We start from the raw sequence: 22,506 nt of genomic DNA on the forward strand, positions 1-22,506 counted from the left end.
TTGGCTCTCTCCTTGTACCTCTATTGTAACCCTTGGCTCTCTCTTTGTACCTCTATTGGAACCCTTGGCTCTCTCCTTGTACCTCTATTGGAACCCTTGGCTCTCTCCTTGTACCTCTATTGTAACCCTTGGCTCTCTCCTTGTACCTCTATTGTAACCCTTGGCTCTCTCCTTGTACCTCTATTGTAACCCTTGGCTCTCTCCTTGTACCTCTATTGTAACCCTTGGCTCTCTCCTTGTACCTCTATTGGAACCCTTGGCTCTCTCCTTGTACCTCTATTGTAACCCTTGGCTCTCTCCTTGTGCCTTTATTGGAACCCTTGGCTCTCTCCTTGTGCCTCTATTGGAACCCTTGGCTCTCTCCTTGTGCCTCTACTGGAACCCTTGACTGTCTCCTTGAGCCTATCTTAGAACCCTTGGCTCTCTCCTTATGCCTCTACTGGAACCCTTGACTGTCTCCTTGAGCCTATCTTAGAACCCTTCATTCTCTCCTGTGCCTGTATTGTATATACATTGGCTGATAACTTTTTGTCAGTTAGTTTGTAAATAATACAAAAACAAAAACACAACACAAACATTATAAAATAAAATTTATTTTATATATACGACGAGAGTTGATCAGCTTATAAATCAGCTGATTGTAAGTTTTTTGTTAGACTTGACAGTGGATTTAACCTACATGTAACTGACCAGTTTACTGGTAGCGTTAGTTAACACTTAACAGAGACCCACAAATACTGATCAGAGTATTACAGAAACAGTATGGGGCTGGTCACTACCCTATTGACCTATCTAGTACTGACATCAGGACAAACTGAATCTTTTACACCAATACAGAGAATCCAATTTACTTCCATTTACTGACAAACAGGTATTGAGAATCTATTTCTCTTGTCTACATTTAGACAACGGTGATACTTTTTTCAGAACAGTGACATTTTTCTCACAAGTTAAGACATATCACTGATAAAAATGTGTAGAGAGGATACGTATTTATATCTCTGGTCCAAGTAAAGAAAAACAATCAACAACACAAGGTCACTGAAAATCTACATAACTTTTGTCTGTAACAGGAGTTAGAAGTCAGAATCACTTCCGTGTTTAAAATCATCAATATTAGGTGATACATGAAGATGTATGGGAGAGAAAGAATGTATTAGCCTTTATATTTATGAATGACATTTAAAACCATCTAATAATAAATGACTTATTCCGTCTTTGTATCTTACAAAGTTATCTGTCCTTGTGACTAGGTATCGATTGTTACGTCATTATTTTTTTAGTGTAATTCAGATCGTTTTCAAACACATGATGTCACAATCAATAGTTATCTGCAAGGGCAGATAACTCTGTTAGATGTAAATACAGAATAGCATTTTCCTTTGATAGACATACACAAACGGTTGTGTAGACAGAAAACTAGAACCTCTTTGCATCTGTACCTCAGGATATATCTCCCATATACTTAATGTATAATCGTTTGGAGCAGGAAGGTCAGACCATAAAAAAATCATCATTAGTAATGGGAAATAAAATAAATTAACAAAAACAAAATTCTGTAGCTGCTTTAAAAGATATGAACATTGTCAAATTCCCAAAGTAACAAATAAAACAATAATGAATTGTCAACAGTATGAAGGGTATCTGATAACTGTCAAGTTAAAACTAAAGCCAGTTACCTCTAATGAACTTGTTAAGTGGGATTATGATGTTGGTCATTCACCCCTCAAGACAGATTTTGGACTCTTCTGATTCAAAAGGCTTGAAAAGTCCATTACAAACTTTCAGGGGTGAATGAGACAAACATCAAGGTTAATTCTCAGCATAAACATCAATCATATTTGTTAACAAGAAATGAAACCTTTTTCAGATTATGAAATGATTCATAATAAAAAGTATTAAATTTAGTTATAGAAAAAAAATGTTATCATTTCTGCATTTTCAATATATGTAAGTAATGACCTTAAAAAGACAATGATCAGTGATATTGGCATTATTGTACGATATGTAAACGTGATACTGGTCTTTTTAAAACTAATTCCACTGTCACATTTAGTTATTTATCAATAGGGATAACAGAATGAATAGTTGTACAAAGATGACAGCTATGTAAAATGACACCTTATCTGCTGGGCATGGACAATATCATTTGTTTATTTCCACATGACCTTTACTTTTTTTATTTCTTGTGAAACATCACAGTGATATACAGCTGTTCTAAATATCAAATAAGGTAATGTACTGTAAGTGGGTACCGATATTATTAGATGTAATATCAGCCCATGGAACATGCAAATATGTGCGTCTTACAAAAATGACAGCATGCAGTATAACAATATCAATTAATATTTAGCATCATAATTTAGTATATTAAAGTTTCTTACAAAGACAGACGAAATATGTATTCCATGCTTTCATGAATCTACGTCTCAAAACGTTGAATGAAATATATAAACAATATCAATTTATAAACAAACAAAATGTACAACCTTGTGAAGCCACTATACCCCTGACACACCCACGGTTCATCAACAAAAATCTAGCTTCATTATTACACATTAAATATTCAACAGATGTATTCTTTATATGTGCTATGATTTTTTTCTCCCTCTCTTTTTTTTAGAATAATTCTTATAAAGAATATTTTAGGGCATGTAGAGAGACATATTTAAAATGTACAATTTGAATTTAGTTAATTGCAATCAAAATGACCTAGATATGAAATACTTGACCTAGATATATATATATATAATAAATGACCTTGATATATATATACCTGACCCAAATCCATCAGTAACTTAAAAAAAGCTTATTACAGACAATACAGAATTAAGACTAGAGAATGTCTGTAACACATGTACATATATAAAGGTTTTTTTTCAATAAAAGATTAATGGTTTTCAAACCATACAGGCATTTTGCAAATATCCTCTTGACAGAATTTTTCAAAATTTATCCCAAGTGTTTTATACAATTGAAACGATGAAGGAAAGGTGTTAAGTTAAGGCTAAATATACATAAAAATCACAAAACCAAAGACAATCATAATATGATATACTGTATGAGATTTGGACATCAAAATCCAGGTGTTGGCCAATTACTTCACCAGAATCTGCATGATCAACTAATTAACGTGATGAAATAAGGTCCGTTAGTTTCCATGTAACTATATAAATGTACAATGTACTACTATAGACCGAGGGTCAGTGCTAGACTGACCTGTGAAGGTAAGATCACCTGAAATCTGTCACTGAGCAGCACACATAACCAATATATAAATATATTATCAGAAACATATATATATGTGTCATATTCAGCAATATTGTTTCCATCAGTTTTTAAAGTGCCCATTTTTGTCTCACGTTTATTAAGTGTTCAATGTCCATCATTCTACAATGACAATAAAAGTGTTTACTGGCTTAGCTTCAGTTGATAACCACAAACATGAAAGTCCCTTCTTGTGGTTATAAAGACTTTATCCTCTTCCACGTAACAACTTTACTGATGGCATTTGTGAGCGATTTCATTTTGATATTCCGAATCAATGCTCCTAACACACCCTAACACTGACAGAGATGCCCTCTGGTTGTCTGGAGTTGTGTCCAGACATATGTACACACTACCAAGTATGTCTCCTAATAGAATCATCACATGATTCAATTACAAAAACACGCCAACGTCTTATCAATTGTACACCAAGTATTCTAGGTAATGCGTAGGTGGGTGACAAGTTCACATAGAAATCATTACATGCCACAGCCAGATGCGATTTCCTTTTCTTAAAAATCACTCCCATGTAATTAATGATATCTGCCTGCAGTTTATGGGTTCTGTACAATTAAATATTCGGGTGTCACAGAGGAAAACGTGTTCATGAGGCCGTGCTTCTAAACCATTATTGTGCCTTTTGGCTGATTCACACCAAACTGTGTTTTTGTAACTCTCTTGAACTTCACATGTACTTTCCATGTTTACTTATATGTATTAGTCAGTACACATGTCAAAGCATACAACAGTCAAGTCTGCATTCTTTTCATCCTTAACAACATGTGAAGCAATAGAAATATAACAACTGTTCATTGTTAAACCAGTATCTCAGATCCATATTTGGTACCATATAGCTTGGATTCCTTCACTAGCTCCAATGATTTTGGTGCTGTGACCAGGATATAGTTAAATGCCTGACTTTTATGATCAGACATTTTAACACCTATTATGTCAATCTTCTTTTTCTGTATAGTACTGAGTTCCTCTTGAAAAATAGGTTAATTAATTTGAAAAGGAACACCGTTCACAACCACATTTGCGAATGATTTGTAATTTGTACATATAGCTGGTTCCATTTTGACAATATAGTCTTATCTTCCGATTCTTAAATTTCTTTGGTTTACAGCAGTATCCTTGGCCACATCTTCCTTGACACAGACGGAACTTTATCCGAGTACGGGATTTACAATTTGTCTTTGGATGCGTATAATAATTTCTGAAAACTTTACCTCGGCATGATGGCCCTGAAAAAAAAAAAGTTCTTGTACTTGCACATTTATCAATACTTAATTTAAAGCAAAACAGAAATAAAAGTTAAACTCCTTATGTGTTTTTTTAATCTTGTTAATTCAAACCTTTTTTAACTCAAAGACCTTGTTTAATGAGTTTGTCTGGATCAGGGATAATAATTTCACAATTTCGCCATCTTATCTTGAAGTTTAACCATGGTCCACTCACATTCCATTCTATAAGTTTTGAATGTAATTTGATGTTGATATATGAGATATGAGGTTACAAAAGAAAACATATAATTTATCAATACTTCCAGTTTTCAACTTACCGACATCACAGAATCGCCCTGAATATCCATGGGTACACTTGCATCTATATCCCGGACGCTTCTTACGAGGTTTACAGCGACCCTTCTGACACTGGTTATTCAGACAGGGATCAACCTTGCAGCCTGGCATTATCTTACGATTTAACTTAGACGACATGAAATCCATCGGTTTGTTATTAATGTACACAGACTGATAGCAACCTGGAAATGAAGATATAATGCAATCAACATTCATATACTATAAGTCAAGCATACAGGGTTTTTGCCAGCGATTTTGGGAAAAGGACCCTAAGCAAAAATTGGGAAAATATCATCCATGTTTTTCAAAATTGGGAAAACATAACTTTAATAAATTTTGTTCAATTTTGAAAAGTTCTGGAAAAAATACATGATCTTTGCGAAATGACTTCAACTTTTACCAGATATTAATATTATTGTTGTAGCTCTTAACATCATTTGGGGGTTTTAACTTAATTTTACCATAATTGGGAAAATGTTGACTGAATTTGGGAAAATACAGTGCTATTTTTCAATTGGGAATGGGTCCTTTTACCGGACCCTACAAAGGCCTGGCAAAAACCCTGGCATAATACTTGATATATTTCATACCCTTCACTGAAATCTGCTGAACTTAAAAAGTTTAACAATCAAACTCTATGAACTTTCAAACAATTTCTAAATAACTTTTACTTATTCATACTGGAAGACATGGTTCACACTATTCTAATACAAGAGGCCCAGAGGGCCTGTATCGCTCACCTGTTTTTTTTAGTAATCAGCACAAAGACTCTTACATAATTTGTACAATTATGAGTCCCCACCCTATAAGGAGGTTTCCATTGCATTATGAGTGCTATCCCATGCTTAGTTGCATAGAAGAAATCATTTATATGGAAGTCATTTATATGGAAATAGCTAAATTGACCCCTTTTGACCCCGCCCCTCAGGCCCCTGTGGGGTCAGCCCCATCATTTGTACAATATTCAGTCAGTAGCCCATAAGGATGCTACCAGTCAAATTTTGTTGAAATCCGACCTGCAGTTATGGAGAAGAAGTCGATTGTTGACGGATGGATGGACACCGGATGCCATGGTATGGCATAAGTTCACCTTGGTCCTTTGGACCAGGTGAGCTAACAATGAATGGAATAGCTGATTTTAAAATTACCATGTGACAGATTTAAACATCTCAAACATAGATGATATTCTAAAGCAGAAATAAATATACTCACTTATGTGTTATTTGATGATATATGTTAAACAAGAGCTGTTGAAGAACAGCAAAGCTCGCCTATTCAGAAGAAGTTGATGTTCAAGTATACTATTTAAACATGGAAATATGACAAATTAACAGACTCAAAAACCCAATAAAGGGCCCCAAATTGGTTGTATTATCACGTTCAGCATCCATACATATTAGGAAAATAAAATCATAAACATTTATGATGACTTAAGCTTAAACAATTGACAAAATAGAAACTTGCTCAAAAACTTTAACATGGAAATATGACAAATTAACAGACTTAAAAACCCCCTAAAGGGCCCCAAATTGGTTGTATTATCACATTCAGCATCCATACACATTAGGAAAATAAAATCATTAACATTTATGATGACTTAAGCTTAAGCAATAGACAAAATGGAAACTTGCTCAAAAACTTTAACATGGAAATATGACAAACTAACAGACTCAAAAAACCCCTAAAGGGCCCCAAATTGGTTGTATTATCACATTCAGCATCCATACACATTAGGAAAATAAAATCATAAACATTTATGATGACTTAAGCTTAAACAATTGACGAAACAGAAACTTGCTCAAAAACTTTAACGTGAAATGGGACGCCAACGCTGACGCCGACGCTGGGGTGACAACATTAGCTCCCCCTATTCTTCGAATAGGCGAGCTAAAAAATATCTTTAACATGACATACTATACAAAATGTTTTCCTGCTTACCTCTGAAACTAGATTCACTCCTGATATGGAATTTACTTCGTGCTCGAGCACTGACATCTGTCGGCAGACCACCGAAGTAAACGTCGTCGTTGATATCTAAGAAATCTTGGTTACCCTGGTTAACAACAGACCGTGACACTCCACCGTCCACCCTCATCGTAAAATTACGGCGGTTTAGCATTAGTTCTATATAATGAATCCTATCATCATTGACTTCCACGTAACTAAAGATGTAACTAAACATGGTAGATGTAGGGGTGTTTCCCACGTAAAAACTGATGCCAACTCGACCTCGGAACAACTCCACAGCTAAATGCTGCTCCTGTCCGGTGTAGAATATAAGTCCGGAATCAGACTCGGTTTTCATTACGATGGTGATGTTCACCCAGGACTCAAAGTCTAACTTAGGCCATTGGATATAGGAGTCGGTATCAAGGAAGGAGACACTAGTCATCTTCTCACACATCTTTCCTGAGAAACCTGTAATAAAAACCACACTGTCAATCCGACTCTTTTGAATATAATTTCTCAACCTTAAAACAGATATAAAATACATTGCTATTTGTTTTTAGAAAACAAGACATCTTAGAGTTCATCTTAGTTGTATTGTAGCAATATGACTTTAGCAACATGACCTTGACCATTAAACACATGACAATTGAACAAATGACCTTGACCTTGACCATGAACACATGGTCTTGACTATTGAACACATGATCTTGGCCATTGACCATCAGTTTATATGATGCATTGTGACTTAAAACCTTAGAAAAACATTTATCTGACCAAGTCATTTGATTGCCAATGACAGTGCCTGATTAAGATTTGACATTGATTTGACCTTCGTACCTGGAGCACACTGACACATGTAGTCCTGTGAGCCTTTGGGTTTGTAGCAGACTCCATTGTTCTGACATTCGTGGTTCCTACAGGCGCCGGGAGTTGAGTAGTCGTTACTGTAGTAGGTGTTGATAGGGGGGATCTCGCAGTACTTTCCTGTGTAACCACGGAGACAAGTACAGGTGTACTTGCCGAGGAGGTCGACACACTGCGCCCCGTTTTGACAGATATGTGACTGACAATCATCAATGTCCTCTGTACAGTTCTTCCCAGTGTATCCTGCTGTACACTCACACCTGGAAGTTTGATAAAACATTAATACTGCTCTCATAAGTCTATAGATAGTAATAATACTGCTCTCATAAGTCTATAGATAGTAATAATACTGCTCTCATAAGTCTATAGATAGTAATAATACTGCTCTCATGAATTATGATAAAGCTATGACAGGATGATGACCTAAACAATGTGGAAAACCTACTAAGATATTATCATTTGATGAATTTCAGCGACAGGTGATTCTTTAAACTAGGATGAGTCATCTACATTCTCATTCTCACAACTATAGGGCCGCAGATCTTTTTGTTATTTATTATGAGATGTTGTCATTTTAGGCAAATTATGTGAATTCAGAGAAAAAAAAAAAAAAAAAAAAGACTAAAATTTTCCACAATCTCAATAGGAAATATTGGTAACAAAGGTTAAATAAGAGTGAAGATACGTACCTGTAGTCGGACTCCAATGGGACACACACTGCTCCGTTCTGACAGTAATTCTCCTCACCAGTACAGTACTGTATCCTGTGCTCGCACGATTTACCTGTAAGGAACAAAAGCAATGACACATTGATCTAACAACCATTACAGCTATTATATAGCAGAATTTAGATATTTGCATCAGATACTGGTAGAATTAAGTTGCAAAAATTGGGTGCCACCAGTTAAAAGTTAATCTAAGTTATACATGATCAAAAATCATTACAGTAGGTTTAGCAATCAGAGTGAACAGATTATACAAATGAAAGTAATATTTGTTGGCTAGCTCAAACATTTTATTCCATGCTGCATTTGTTTAGGAATTTAACTGTCACCTTTGTAGCCCATGGCACACTGGCAGGAAAATCCTTGGACCAAGTCGACACATGTGGCACCGTTCTGACACGAGTCCGCCTCACAGTCATTGATATTGACAGAACATCGCTCACCTTCAAAACCTGCTCGGCACCGGCAGCTGAAAGTAGAAGAGCTACAATAGAATTGCAGTTGATTAATAAGTAGTTAGACAAGCACATGTTATCATCAAGGCTACTGATCTTTAAAACATGGACAGCACTGTCAGCAAGAAGAAGAGTAGTCTCTGCTCAAACGAGGAAAAAAAGAAAAGAAAGAAATCAAAACAAACAAAACAAAAATGTTAGTAAAGGCAAGAAGTGTTAATAGAGTAAGCCTGTTGTTATTCATGTTAATAGAAAATTTATTTCATTGTAAGTATTAGAATTAGTTAGTTTTAAAGGCTCAAATACATATTTTGATGAAAAAGAAATTATAAAAGACATCAAAATAGAGCAAAAAGCAAGATTTTCAAAATAAATGAAATAATGAATTTTAAAAAAAGAAACGTCTGAATTAAAACTTATTCTGTTTTACCATTAATATTGACTCAATATATTGCACCAAATTAAGACAATTAACCAACAACTTACTTGAACCTCCCATGGTTGAGGACCTCACAGTAGCCATCATTCATACAAGGGTTTCCAAAACAGGCATTGATTTCATTTTCACATCGTTGCCCATGGTAACCAGGTGTACAATCACAGGTGAAATTTTTGAAGTCTCTAATTCTACAGATGCCGTCATGGAGACAAGGATTTTGATGGCAAGCATTACACTTTGCTGCCACAGCAATGCTGTCTGGATCTGAGGTAAAAATGCATTTTATATAGGTACATGTATACTGATAGAAAATATTTCACATGTGTTTTTTCCAAATAATTCACCCCTCTATCTTCATAATTAGCTATTCCACTACTCCAGACTTAAATATGGACAAGTGGAAATGTAGTTTCAGGGGAGATTGAGTAATGGAATAATAGTAAAGGTAAATTTATATATTTACATTTTTTATCTTTTCTCCTTATTTCTATTCTCTGTTATCTATTTGTTTTTCATTTTCTTCTTTTGTTTTGTTTTTGTGTTAATACCTGCTGTCTGGCTACACTGGAAGTCGGCTGGAGGAGTGGTCAGTATGAGTTTGTTGACCATTGAGGCTGGTCCGGCACAGCCTGCTATTCCTGGCTCCATGTAATCATTCTTTATATAGTCCACCAACCACTTCAGATTACAGTCGCAGTACAACGGGTTCATACCTAGGGCCCTGAAACAGTGTAGTGTAAACAAATCTGAACAAGGGCCCTGAAACAGTCTAGTACAAAAAAATCTGAACAAAGACCCAGAAACTGAAGAGAATGCTGTCACCTTCATATATCAAAACAGGACAATACGGGATCAGTACTTCGGCACAGGATAGAAAGTATACCAGTACATAGCCCTTAGTTCATGGCCAGGGTAACAAGTCTAAAGGAGATCCCTGGAATAGTTTAGGGGTTAAAATGTCTGTAGGACATATAATTACTTTATACCAGTACATAGCCCTTAGTTCATGGCCAGGGTAACAAGTCTAAAGGAGATCCCTGGAACAGTTTAGGGGTTAAAATGTCTGTAGGACATATAATTAATTTATACCAGAAGGTGAAAGAAGAGTTTTGAAGAATCTCAAGGATTCATTTGAAAATTCTACAATTTTAAAAATTCTTTATAAAACCATAAATAGGCAACCAATTTTCAGTTTCTTTAGAAGGATATGTACTTGTTAAATCAACTATCAAAGCAGGCACTGATAAAATGATCACGAATCATAAACACCTGGTACAAATAGCACAATTCTCACCTAGGTATAAATATATTAACATATTTATTCTCAAATATCAGGATGTTTGTATAGCTAAGTATTAAAGCAAAATCTCATCAACGTGCAATATTTGTGAATTTCATTGAATACAAATATGAATGAAAGTTCCGTCTGAAAATTGACACAGATATACTTACAAATGTGTAAGGGAGTCCAGATCATTAAAGGAGCTGTAGGGAATGGTAGACAGTTTGTTTCCATGGAGAGACCTAAAGGTAAGAGACAGACAAAAAACAAATGAATTTATCATAATATCCTTCAGAATATTTTTAAATTTTTTATTTTATTTTGATATACATAATATTGTTGCAGTCTGTAAAGATACAGAAAAGTTTTTCATAATAAAATAATAGATAATGGCAATGTTATAAGTGAAAAATCTTAGCAAAAAAAAAAAATTCTGTTTAGTGTTACATTTGGAAAAAAATTAGGGCTTGTAGGTCGGGTTTTTAGCGTCTTTCACTCTTAAGCAATAGCCGGAACTGGAGCCTGAGAGCGAAATCCCGACTTTCAATTATTATTTTTTTTGTTTTGTAAAAAAGTGGAAAAAAATTAGGGTCCAGGGTAAAAAAAACAGGGTAGAATGGGTAACCCTAAACAGACATATTTTTTTTGGCCTAATGAAGAATTGGTATTAAAACAATACGTACAATATTCGTAGTCGGCGAAGACCCGAGAAGCTAGAAGCTGCCATACACTCAAGTCTGTTGAAGCTCAAAATCCTAAAAACATAAAAAATAAGGTACTGAAAATGTAATAAAAAAATATCGTAACTTTTACTCAAGAGCAATAGCCACACATTTGACTTAAGTATACAAGGGGAGACAACACTTACAAGGTAGATAACTGTGTCAGGTTGGAGAAGATTCTCTCTGGAAGGGTCACCAGTTTGTTGTTGCTCAAGTCCCTGCAGAAAAAATGTATAATAATTACATCTGCAACTATAATTTTATCATACTTGTAAGCAGAGATTTAAATAGTAATTGGGATAAGTAACTAGGGCTGTTCTCGCGATATCACGTACCCACCTATTGTTATCGTAAACGGATGAACGGTTACCGCGAGACCAAGTCGTGCGTCTGCGCACTATGGAGGCGAGTTATCATAGTGTTAGCCCATGAAGCTGTGTACGGCATATTTCACTATATACAAACCAATAAACATCGAAAAGTATCTCATAGCATTTTTACTGTTGCATTAGAGACGCTCATCTCATGCATGTATATACATTTCTGTGTTGTTGTTTTTTTTATGAAAAATTGTAAAATTAAAACCAATGCATTGAAAGTAATGATCAAAATGTTGGTAAATTTTGGTGATTAATGACATATTATAAAAGCTTTTCTTGATTTGTTAGAATGAAAAATACGACACATATAAATTTAATGAGTTAAACCCTGGAAATTCAATTCGGCTTTAGTAAAAAAAATTGCTTGGTAAAGCAATATATTTAAATAAATTATATTCAAATCTCTGGTAAAGCGGAATATTTACATTTCACTTAGAATTGACTTTTATTTCAATATGGTTCTATGCATTATAAATAAAGCTGTTTGAGAAAATTAAGATTAGAAAAATATTATCTAATTTACAAACTTACTGTATAGCCTTCGAGACTCAAACACAGGTAAATGGACCCCCGTTGAGTTAAGTGAGGCGATGACCTGGGGCGGTGGCCAGGTGTTCTGGCCGACGGTTCACCTGATGACAGTATGACACCTGTGCTTATAGCAGTTGCAAATCACTTTCTGTTAATTAGATATCAAATTATGCTATCTATCACAGCTCGATCGGCACTGTGTCTCTTCGCCATGATATTGGGTACCTTCCATAATTTGTTAACACTTGTACTTGAGCTTTAAAAGTTTCCATATGTATATATATATACAAACTCAATCAATAGAAAATTAATATTTGAAAACTAAATGGAAATCAGTCAGTTATTGAAATCAGAGTACTTGGTTTAAATTGTGCTATCTTTCACGACCCTATCTGAACATTATCGTCGCCATTATAAATTTAGGGTAACTTCGATGATTTGTGTACAGTTTTACCACCAAAAATTCAAAACGTTCAATATGTTCAAATTCAATCAATTTAATATTTTATCATGTAAAATTTACCAAGCAACAAATATTTGAAATTTTAATGGAAATCAGTCAATTATTGAATTCAGAGTATGTGGGTTTAATTGTGTTATCTTTCGCGACCCTATCGGAACAGTATCTTCGCCATTATAAATTTAGGGTAGCTTCGATGATTTGTGTACAGTTTTACCTCCGAAAATTCAAAAGGTTCAATATGTTTAAATTAGATCAATTTCATATATTAACATTTAAAATTTACCAAGCAACAAATATTTGAAATCTAAATGGAAAGCGGTCAATTATTGAAATCAGAGTATGTGGGTTTTATCAGAGATTTATATAATTATAATATTTCGGAGGAAGTAATCATGCCGAGATGAGGACATTCACAATTAACAAAACGTTTATCTAGTGTAACACCTCTACAATTATGTAAATGTGATGGATTATTCAAATAAATTACATTTTCAATAAAGAGCAAACTTTAAGTTATTTGGTTTTATTCTGTTCATCTCCTGAATTATAGCCTAGATCGCTTCATCGGACGAAGCGAAACTGTTAGACTGTACTCGACTGGAATTTAGCCACGCGATGCACTCTGGGATAGCTTCCGCTGCGGGCGTCGTTAAGTAAGGCTATGAGCTACTTTCTTATCCCTACTATTTAAATCTCTGTTGTAAGGCTAAAAGTTTAATAAACAATCAATCAAGATGCCAAAATAAAATCAATTACAACATTATAGTACAAATGACATCAAAACAATTATGTATTACTATATGAAATGTAGAATAATAAATATAAAACAATGAAACCAATTTCCACATAAAAATAATACATGAAATATGATAAAACACTTACAGCCGCTGGAGCTGGGCGAGTTGGCTTATGTCCATGTTAAGATGTGTGATGTTATTCACGTCCAGGTATCTAGGAACAAAGACAGAAGAGTTACTTCCCTTTACATATGTTACTTTACTACACTAAGACAGGAAGAGTTGACTCCCTTTACACACAAAACGCTAATGTATCTGAACTTGGTCAACCAGTACTACCACAGGGCTTGTAATTACATGTTGAAACATCTTAACCACTGGATCAGCCCTTATTTTGAAAAATAATTTGGCTATCCTTACAGCTCACATATCATTACATTTTTTATGTTTTTGGTTACATTACAGTTAAGTTGTGGTTTTACAAACATATAATTGATTGTTCAGTTGTGTTTGTTTTTAACATATTGAACTTTATTTGGCCATGCTAGCCGTTCTGTTGTGTTCTTTTTTTTAAATATTAATCTGTACACTTACAATTCTAATGCTTACTTTTTCAATGCACTTAACCAATCATTTATAAGTAAGAAGGATTCGTGTCTGTCTCTTTACACTAAACACCATGCGAGACGTCTATGAACCGGGAATAAAAACCATTTTTCTCAACAAATACTTGTCTTATCGAGTCCAACAAAATTTTCGTTAAAAAATCATAAAATGACGGCCCGCTTCAGAAAGTAAGACAGTAACCCTCCCACCCTCAAGCTACATCAAAGTCTGCGCCGGTTGATATCAAAGGAAAACCAGTCGTCACCCAACGTCACAGTCAGTGCACAAACACAAAAGCTCCTGCGTTGTACTTCCCCAAAACCCAGTGTGACTTATCCTTCTCATATACGTCCTTGACTTAACCTTGTTAATATTATTTGGTCATGCTTACAGTTCTGTTGTGTCCAGGGGAATGTGAGGTGGAATCTCTGTCAGCATCTGTCTGCTACATCGTACAACGGTTCCTGTACAGGTACACTCAGGTGGGCAGTAGGCCCGGGGGTCACAGCTGCTGTCCACAGGGGCTACGGGAGATAACTCATACTTATTATACAGGTACACTTAGGTGGGCAGTAGGCCTGGGGTCACAGCTACTGTCCACAGGGGCTAGGGGAAATAACTCATACTAATTATACAGGTACACTCAGGTAGGCAGTAGGCCCGGGGGTCACAGCTACTGTCTACAGGGGCTAGGGGAGAAAATCATACAGTACATGAATCCCAAAATTTAATAAAAAGAGAAATTAGGACTCAACAAATAAGTAATTTTGATAACAGATGAATTAATTTAACAATTGTAAATGTCAGTAAAATATATATGTCCCATTACCTTATGAATGGAAGTAATGGGACTGGACAGACATGGGTAACTGTAATATATGCTGTCCCAATTCACTGTAGGAGAATAATTAGACTTACCAACTTCTTCATCAGAGCAGCAAGGAGAAACACCAAGGTTACAGCCTAGCTCATTGTTAGCTGGAAGACAAAATGTGCAAATCTTATAACAAATTTATTAATGATAGCAATGGTATTGTATAATTTTATCAAAATAGACTTTAGATTAAAAATTAAAGAATCTAATCATAGTATGCAAAATATACATGAGTCTAACAGTTCATCAGCATGTTTCATTGTTTGTTTCATTGAGTAAAGCACTGCTCACCTTCACACACAAAGTCTGCGGTACGAATATCATGGATCTGGGAATCCTTGAGGTTGTGGGGAGAGAAACAAGTGGGACTTCCAGTGATGATGTTCACTCTCTTCAACCAATCAGAGAACCAGCCTAGATGACAGTTACAAGCGAATGGGTTCGACTCCAGATTACTGTCAATAAATCAAAGATTTCAGAATTACTGTCTACAACATCAATGATATCAGTATTAGACTCCAAATTGCTGTCAACAAAATCAAAGATTTCAGAGTTTGACTCAAGATTACTGACCATAAAATCAAAGATTTCAGAATTACTGTTGACAAAATCAAAGATTTCAGAATTGAACTCCAAATTACTATCAATAAAGTCAGAGATTTCATATATGACTCAAGTAAAGGAGTCTGCTGTTAAAACATTACACGCCAATTGCTTCATTGGAGTTTAATAAGAAGTGATTTTCGTTAATGAGAGCGAATTCTGTAAGACCAGCCAGAGGACTTACAGTGTACTGAGGTAGGGGAGATGGTCAAAGCTGCCAGCCGATATACATCTGATCTGATTGTGGTACAGTGACCTGAAAATTAAAGTGAAGACAACATTGAGATTTAGATCATGTCACAACATTATCTCAAACAGTCAATCACAAGTGAATCTGTACAAAAGACTGTCTCTATCTCTGTTCTTAACCAGGACTTCAGTTCCTACCCAGCATTTCAACTAAGCATTTAAACTCTATTAAACAACCCTCTCTTTACGTGACCAGTGACCACAAAATTATTGGTTTTTTTTGTTTATAAAGTTACATGAAGGGAAAATTTGTCAATATATGATTTTGTTTGGTATGAAGTACAGCATTGGTCATTCAATGATAAAAATATGGTTTCAAATTGGACCTATTTGTACTTATTAAAAATATATTTTATCTTTATAAGCTAAAAATGAAAATTCTTATTCAGGAAAGCTTTTGAGTCAGAGTTCTTTAATCAATTAATGAAAAATTCTGCTCCCACAACTTTAAAAGTTATAAGTCAGATTTATTAGTTATAACTGTAATAAATACAGCAATGTATTATGACATGTAAAGCTTATGTGTACTTTGAATTGGTAGATATTTTATAATCATTATCTGGGACACTTTTATGTGAAAAAGAGAAGAAATATTATGAACAGGAAACAGGATTTAAACAGACTTCATATCTTTTACAAATATTACTATGCATAGCCTTAAGTATACATAGAGATAACTAAACTTAGTCTACAAATTCATCTAGTGCAAAACAGTTAACATCGAAAACTGTGAAGATAAAAAACGCAACATTGATAAAAGCACAGATCAACTGATAGGAAGACAACGATAAAAATGGCATTTGTGTTGGAGAACAGAGGAGGGTTGTATACTGCTGTGTAGGAAATTCATTTTCTGGGTGAGGGAATGAAATCTATGTAAATAATCTATTCTTCGTGCTTCAGGGTTACAAGAGAGGAAATAATGGCAAAGATAACACTACAGATAACATCTACTAGGTTTGTGTGCTGGCAGGAAAGGCTATGAAGCCTAAGGTAGATCTCATGTTTTATTTTATATTTGGTAAAAGTAGGGACGTGCAAGTTATTTATACACTAACAAACGGACAAAAATGTATCACTAACCTGACCCCCTATCCCTACCCTAACACCTCTTTATATATATACCCAATCCCCCATACCCTCTTCCTCACCCCACACTGCCTATACCCATCAACAATTTATTTTCCCTATATAATACCACAGTTCATACTTTATTTTCCGTAGCGTTAAATCTCTTGAGTACAAATTATAAAACTTACAGTGTACGTATATTTGGACTGGAGGACAAAGTCGTGTTACTCAAACATGTGATTCGGTTTCTGTCCAATGATCTAAAATACAAAGATTACTAATATAATACACAAAATGACATTATATTTACTTATATATATGCAATATTTAATGATATATATGATTTGATTATGTAAGAATTTTTTTTTAAACTACAAAAATAATATTGCAGAGGCCGTCTATATTTCCTTATTCCCACTGCAACAAGTCTTTAATTAGAAATAACAAGTCTTTGTAACTTACAAGGTTTGTAACACTGACAGTCCGGCCAGGTTTTTACCAGTGACTCTGTTGATTCTGTTGTTGGAAAGGTTTCTAAGGAAAGCAGAGAACCATGTTTAGTTATATACACAAGAATATTATCAACTTCCAGAAAATTAATATTATTTTACAGTAGTTTGTCAACAAAGAAGGAGCTTCATCATGAGATATTTACCGTAGTTATCAAGTGAATTGATTCATTTTACAATCTTGTCTAAGGAATAATATTTGGTGTAAAACCGAAAATAATATTTCATAAATAAAGGGGAGATAATCTGATATGTGGATTCTTCCTCTGTACTTATTAACAAGTGATTGTCAGAGGCAAACATGAAAGGTATTACTTACAAGTCCACTAGCTTGGAAGCTCCCTCAAAAGCATTCGGTGAAATTTCCTCTATCAGGTTGTTACTAAGGTCTCTGAAATTGAAGAAAATCAATATCTCAGGACTATATCAATTAATACAATGGAAATTCAGAGTTATCCTTCATCACTAACTTTTTGTGTAACACAGGACACAGGATGATCACTAGTAAAGAGATATGTGTATGACTTACAGGTGTTGTACATTGGTGAGGTGGACAAACAGACCGTTGGCCTCTAGTCTGGTGATTCGGTTACCCTGCAGCAGCCTAAGGGGAGACAGAAGGGAACTTATAAACATATTCTTAAAAATCAACACATCGTGCAGATGAAAACCAAAAAATTTAAATAAAGACTTTCATGCAAAACTAAATCATTTCATTTGAAAAATTTTCACTTCAGGAACATGGTCAGGTCAACAAAACGTAGCATAAATAATCTTTAAATCAAAGGACAAATCGCAAACATATAGAGATACAAGTTTGTATGATCATACCATTTAACTGGGTTGTTTAATTTAGACCCTGAGAAGTACTTCATTATTATCTTACAGTTTGGTTGTGTAGGAGGGAATATTTAATGGCATGGTGGTGAATTCGCGTCCGGAACAGTCCACGATAGTCCCCATACACACACAGCCCTCGGGACATTCCACATCCACCATACATATCCCAGCATTCTTTGTTCGGTGGATCTCGGCATCTGTAAAAGACGTATGAGATCATAGTAACTTCACACTGTCAATCGCTAACATAATGAACATGCTTTTTTCAACACAAAGTATTTTTTCGATTTCTGTCAAAGTTCCTTTATGTTATTTTTGTAGGTTATTTGTAATATGGTTAGTATATATTATAACAAAGCGATTCTCATGGTCCCTTGTAATTTGTTTAGACCATATCTTACTGTATACCATATCATATTAATGGGTAATGACTTAGCTAGTTCTTACAAAGTTTTCACTCTTACCTTTACACCTAAACTTGGAAGGTCGTGTACGTGCAATCTTCTTGCGTTCCATGCGTCGTGGACTCTCACAACGGACACTACTCGTTTCCACAGGTCGCCTCTGGAGATACTGAGCTAGCCACACCAGGTTACAGTCACAGATGAATGGGTTTCGACCAAGATGTCTGATAAAAAACACAGATTAATTAATGTCAATCAAATATAAGGAACTCAAGGGAAAATAATGGATATGTCTGCAACTACCTTTTTAAAAACTAAACTGAAAAGTAATCCATACAATATTTTTTCAGAAATTATACTATGAAAAGATTTTTTATGTTATCGATCAATATTTGGCTGACTCCCTGTGGAAGTAATCACCTTAGCTTTAACTTACAGAGTTTGGATGTTTCTCAGCGAGTCAAATGTTCCATTGGCTAATGACATGATTTTGTTGTCGTAGAGAGAGAGCAGATTTAGACTATACAGGTCCCGGAAAATATCCGCATGGAGACACTTTATCTTGTTAGCATTCAACAACCTGTAAATATAAATTAAAACAATCTTCTAAATCAAAATGGTTCAACTGCCAAACATCACATTTTCATAGGTGACTTGACTTACTGACACCATCCATGCATTAGATGGGAGTAACATTAAGTCATCAAGGTTTAACCAGACATCATGGATTAATATGAATCAATGTAACAGTATGATGTTTGGTCTGTTATGTCAGGTTACATCATTAATACTAATTACCAGTACTTAATTGATCTTTAGAAAAAAGCTCTGAGATGTAAGAGTTGTCTCCCTTCCACCGATAAAATCAATCTATTTACACATCTAAACACAACACTAAAACAGCTGTTAGAAATATCATAACTCCAGATACCACCATCACATGTGCTGACCACACCACCAGCATTTTTCTGGCCTTATCGGTGACCTCCTATGATGAGGTCAGGGGTCAGAGAAAACATTCATCAATCCAATCAGAACTGACCAGAGACAGCATCCTGACCTCTCGACATAAAACATGTGTTTTAGGAGGCAGTGGGTTTAAAATGGCTATAAATTTTGCATTTTTCTTCTGGACTTCATGTTTTCTTTATAAATTAAGGCATCACAATTTTCAGCCATAGACATAGTAAATGTTGCTGGGATATCTGCCAACTTTATGAGGGGAAATGTCAATGACAAATGGCAGAACAAATGTCTTAATTTGCACTCATTGTGTAAGAAATAGACTCAAGATCAGTCTCTAGAATATTAAATAATTAATACTAAAATTTGACTTGAGAAATGTTGTCAATTTTAAGTTTAAAACTAAGGGAGATAATCTAAATTAAGAATCTGGCTAAGAGAATCTTAATCATGAACTTGGGGTCTGGTGAGACCAGTATAGGTATAGATTGGGATTGTATTATAAGGATCCTAAATCTCTTGGTAAGGGCATGATCAATCTTAACAAAGAGACACAGATATGATGAGAAGTGGGGTGGGGTTGGGGGATTTAAAACCTTAGGGGAGGGGGACTGCCGACTTCCTAAGGAGAGATTAAGTTGCTCCAGGTAAACCACCTCTATCAATCAGGCTACTAAGTACTGGCCACACTTAATATCCCAGGGGGAGGGACATTATCTCCCAGGGGGTGGGAATTTATCTTCTAACCCCTGGGGAGAGGCAGGGGGTCTATAAACTTGTACATTATCATTGTATTGATAAGAGATAGTGTCCATTAGTCCAGCAGTAGATGTAGATTGTGTCAGCTGTACACAGCCTCGCTAACATATACATCATAGTATCATTAACTCTGACATTTTGTAAATAGCTTGTAGAGGATATAATATATATGTAGGTATTCTCATACATCTATGTCTCACTGAATCGTATTATCAAATATTTACAGATAAACAAACTGCGAGATTTTACATTTATCATAATCTATAAATCATATTTGGAAGGATATAGCCCCATAATAGTGCAAACCAATAAATAAAAGTAAGCAGAAGTTTGGCACCGAATGATGTCAGTCCCACACCTGGAGGAAGATGGGACAGGTGACTGTATAAAGTAGGTCAGAGGTCACACAAGGACACCCCTTTATATGACATATCAACATCTCTAGATAATTAAGATAATACTGTTAATACCAGCACACAAGTTTCCATTGCATTTGTTATAATTATTTTATATTGTACTAGATTTCACTCCTGCAATTATAAATCACAGTAAAAGACACATTCTTCAGATTTTCAAATCATAAAGAAAGATACTGGTTCAGTACCATCTCAATTAGGTTATTGCGTGTGTTACAGTGGGTCATTGGAGGGACTCTATTGTCCCTACCTTAAATTATACCTTAAAAGATACTTACAGTAGCTGTAGGGAGCTGAGGTCCCTAAATACTCCCAAGGGCAGCTCGGTTATCTTGTTAGCATAGAGGACCCTGCAACAAAAACATCAATAAGACAATAGGGAGACAACAGAAACATCAGTAAGACAATAGGAAGACAACAGAAACATCATTAAGACAATAGGAAGACAACAGAAATAACAGTAAGACAATAGGAAAACAACAGAAACATCAGTAAGACAATAAGTAAACAACAGGAACAACAGTTAGACAATAGGATGACAACAGAAACATCAGTAAGACAATAGACGACAACAGAAACATCAGTAGGACAATAGGATGACAACAGAAACATCAGTAAGACAATAGGATGACAACAGAAACATCAGTAAGACAATAGGAAGACAACAGAAAATCAGTAAGACAATAGGATGACAACAAAACATCAGTAAGACAATAGGAAAACAACAGAAACATCAGTAAGACAATAGGAAACAACAGAAACATCAGTAAGAAATAGGAAGACAAAGAAACATCATAAGACAACATAGAAAGACAATAGGAAAACACAAGAACATCATAAGACAATAGAAGACAAAGAAACATCAGTAAGACAATAGGAACAACAAAGAAACATCAGTAAGACAATAGGAACAAGAAACATCATAAGACAACAAAAACATCATAAGACAAAGGAAGACAACAGAAACATCATAAGACAATAGAAGACAACAGAAACACAAAGACAATAGAAACATCAATAAGACAATAGGAAGACAACAGAAACATCAGTAAGACAATAGGAAGACAACAGAAACATCAGTAAGACAATAGGATGACAACAGAAACATCAGTAAGACAATAGGAAGACAACAGAAACATCAATAAGACAATAGGAAGACAACAGAAACATCAGTAAGACAATAGGATGACAACAAAAAAGACAAGAAAACAGTAAGACAAAAACAACAGAACATCATAGACAATAGACAAGACAACAAGAAACAGAAACATAAGACAATGAAAGAAACACAAGAACAAAACAAACAGAACAGAAACAGAGACAGAGACAACAGAAACATCATAAGACAATAGGAAGACAACAGAAACATCAGTAAGACAATAGGAAGACAACAGAAACATCAGTAAGACAATAGGAAGACAACAGAAACATCAATAAGACAATAGGAAGACAACAGAAACATCAGTAAGACAATAGGAAGACAACAGAAACATCAGTAAGACAATAGGAAGACAACAGAAACATCAGTAAGACAATAGGAAGACAATAGAAACATCAGTAAGACAATAGGAAACAACAGAAACATCAGTAAGACAATAGGATGACAACAGAAACATCAGTAAGACAATAGGATGACAACAGAAACATCAGTAAGACAATAGGATGACAACAGAAACATCAGTAAGACAATAGGATGACAACAGAAACATCAGTAAGACAATAGGATGACAACAGAAACATCAGTAAGACAATAGGAAGACAACAGAAACATCAGTAAGACAATAGGTAAACAACAGAAACATCAGTAAGACAATAGG

At 35.0% G+C, this 22,506-nt stretch overlaps 1 protein-coding gene across 1 annotated transcript in view; it reads right to left on the reverse strand.

Annotated features, from left to right (window-relative positions):
* Positions 1 to 573: 573 nt before the first annotated feature.
* LOC138334721 (protein slit-like) overlaps positions 574 to 22,506 on the reverse strand; it is a 104,888-nt gene continuing 82,955 nt past the window's right edge. The window contains exons 12-35 of the mRNA XM_069283408.1: positions 20,968 to 21,039; positions 18,988 to 19,131; positions 18,612 to 18,775; positions 18,194 to 18,344; positions 17,837 to 17,911; positions 17,627 to 17,698; positions 17,261 to 17,332; positions 16,987 to 17,058; positions 15,663 to 15,734; positions 15,167 to 15,330; positions 14,920 to 14,979; positions 14,393 to 14,525; positions 13,541 to 13,609; positions 11,431 to 11,502; positions 11,246 to 11,317; positions 10,733 to 10,804; positions 9,829 to 10,001; positions 9,328 to 9,544; positions 8,716 to 8,855; positions 8,351 to 8,444; positions 7,635 to 7,921; positions 6,786 to 7,265; positions 4,829 to 5,029; positions 574 to 4,511 (exon numbers count right to left, since the gene is read on the reverse strand). Of these exons, the coding sequence (XP_069139509.1) occupies positions 4,270 to 4,511; positions 4,829 to 5,029; positions 6,786 to 7,265; positions 7,635 to 7,921; positions 8,351 to 8,444; positions 8,716 to 8,855; positions 9,328 to 9,544; positions 9,829 to 10,001; positions 10,733 to 10,804; positions 11,246 to 11,317; positions 11,431 to 11,502; positions 13,541 to 13,609; positions 14,393 to 14,525; positions 14,920 to 14,979; positions 15,167 to 15,330; positions 15,663 to 15,734; positions 16,987 to 17,058; positions 17,261 to 17,332; positions 17,627 to 17,698; positions 17,837 to 17,911; positions 18,194 to 18,344; positions 18,612 to 18,775; positions 18,988 to 19,131; positions 20,968 to 21,039 (3,370 nt within the window). The 3' untranslated portion in view covers positions 574 to 4,269. The remainder of the gene's footprint in view (positions 4,512 to 4,828; positions 5,030 to 6,785; positions 7,266 to 7,634; positions 7,922 to 8,350; positions 8,445 to 8,715; positions 8,856 to 9,327; positions 9,545 to 9,828; positions 10,002 to 10,732; positions 10,805 to 11,245; positions 11,318 to 11,430; positions 11,503 to 13,540; positions 13,610 to 14,392; positions 14,526 to 14,919; positions 14,980 to 15,166; positions 15,331 to 15,662; positions 15,735 to 16,986; positions 17,059 to 17,260; positions 17,333 to 17,626; positions 17,699 to 17,836; positions 17,912 to 18,193; positions 18,345 to 18,611; positions 18,776 to 18,987; positions 19,132 to 20,967; positions 21,040 to 22,506) is intronic.

The sequence above is a fragment of the Argopecten irradians genome, chromosome 11, assembly GCF_041381155.1.
Source record: "Argopecten irradians isolate NY chromosome 11, Ai_NY, whole genome shotgun sequence".
Taxonomy (NCBI): Eukaryota; Metazoa; Mollusca; class Bivalvia; order Pectinida; family Pectinidae; genus Argopecten; species Argopecten irradians.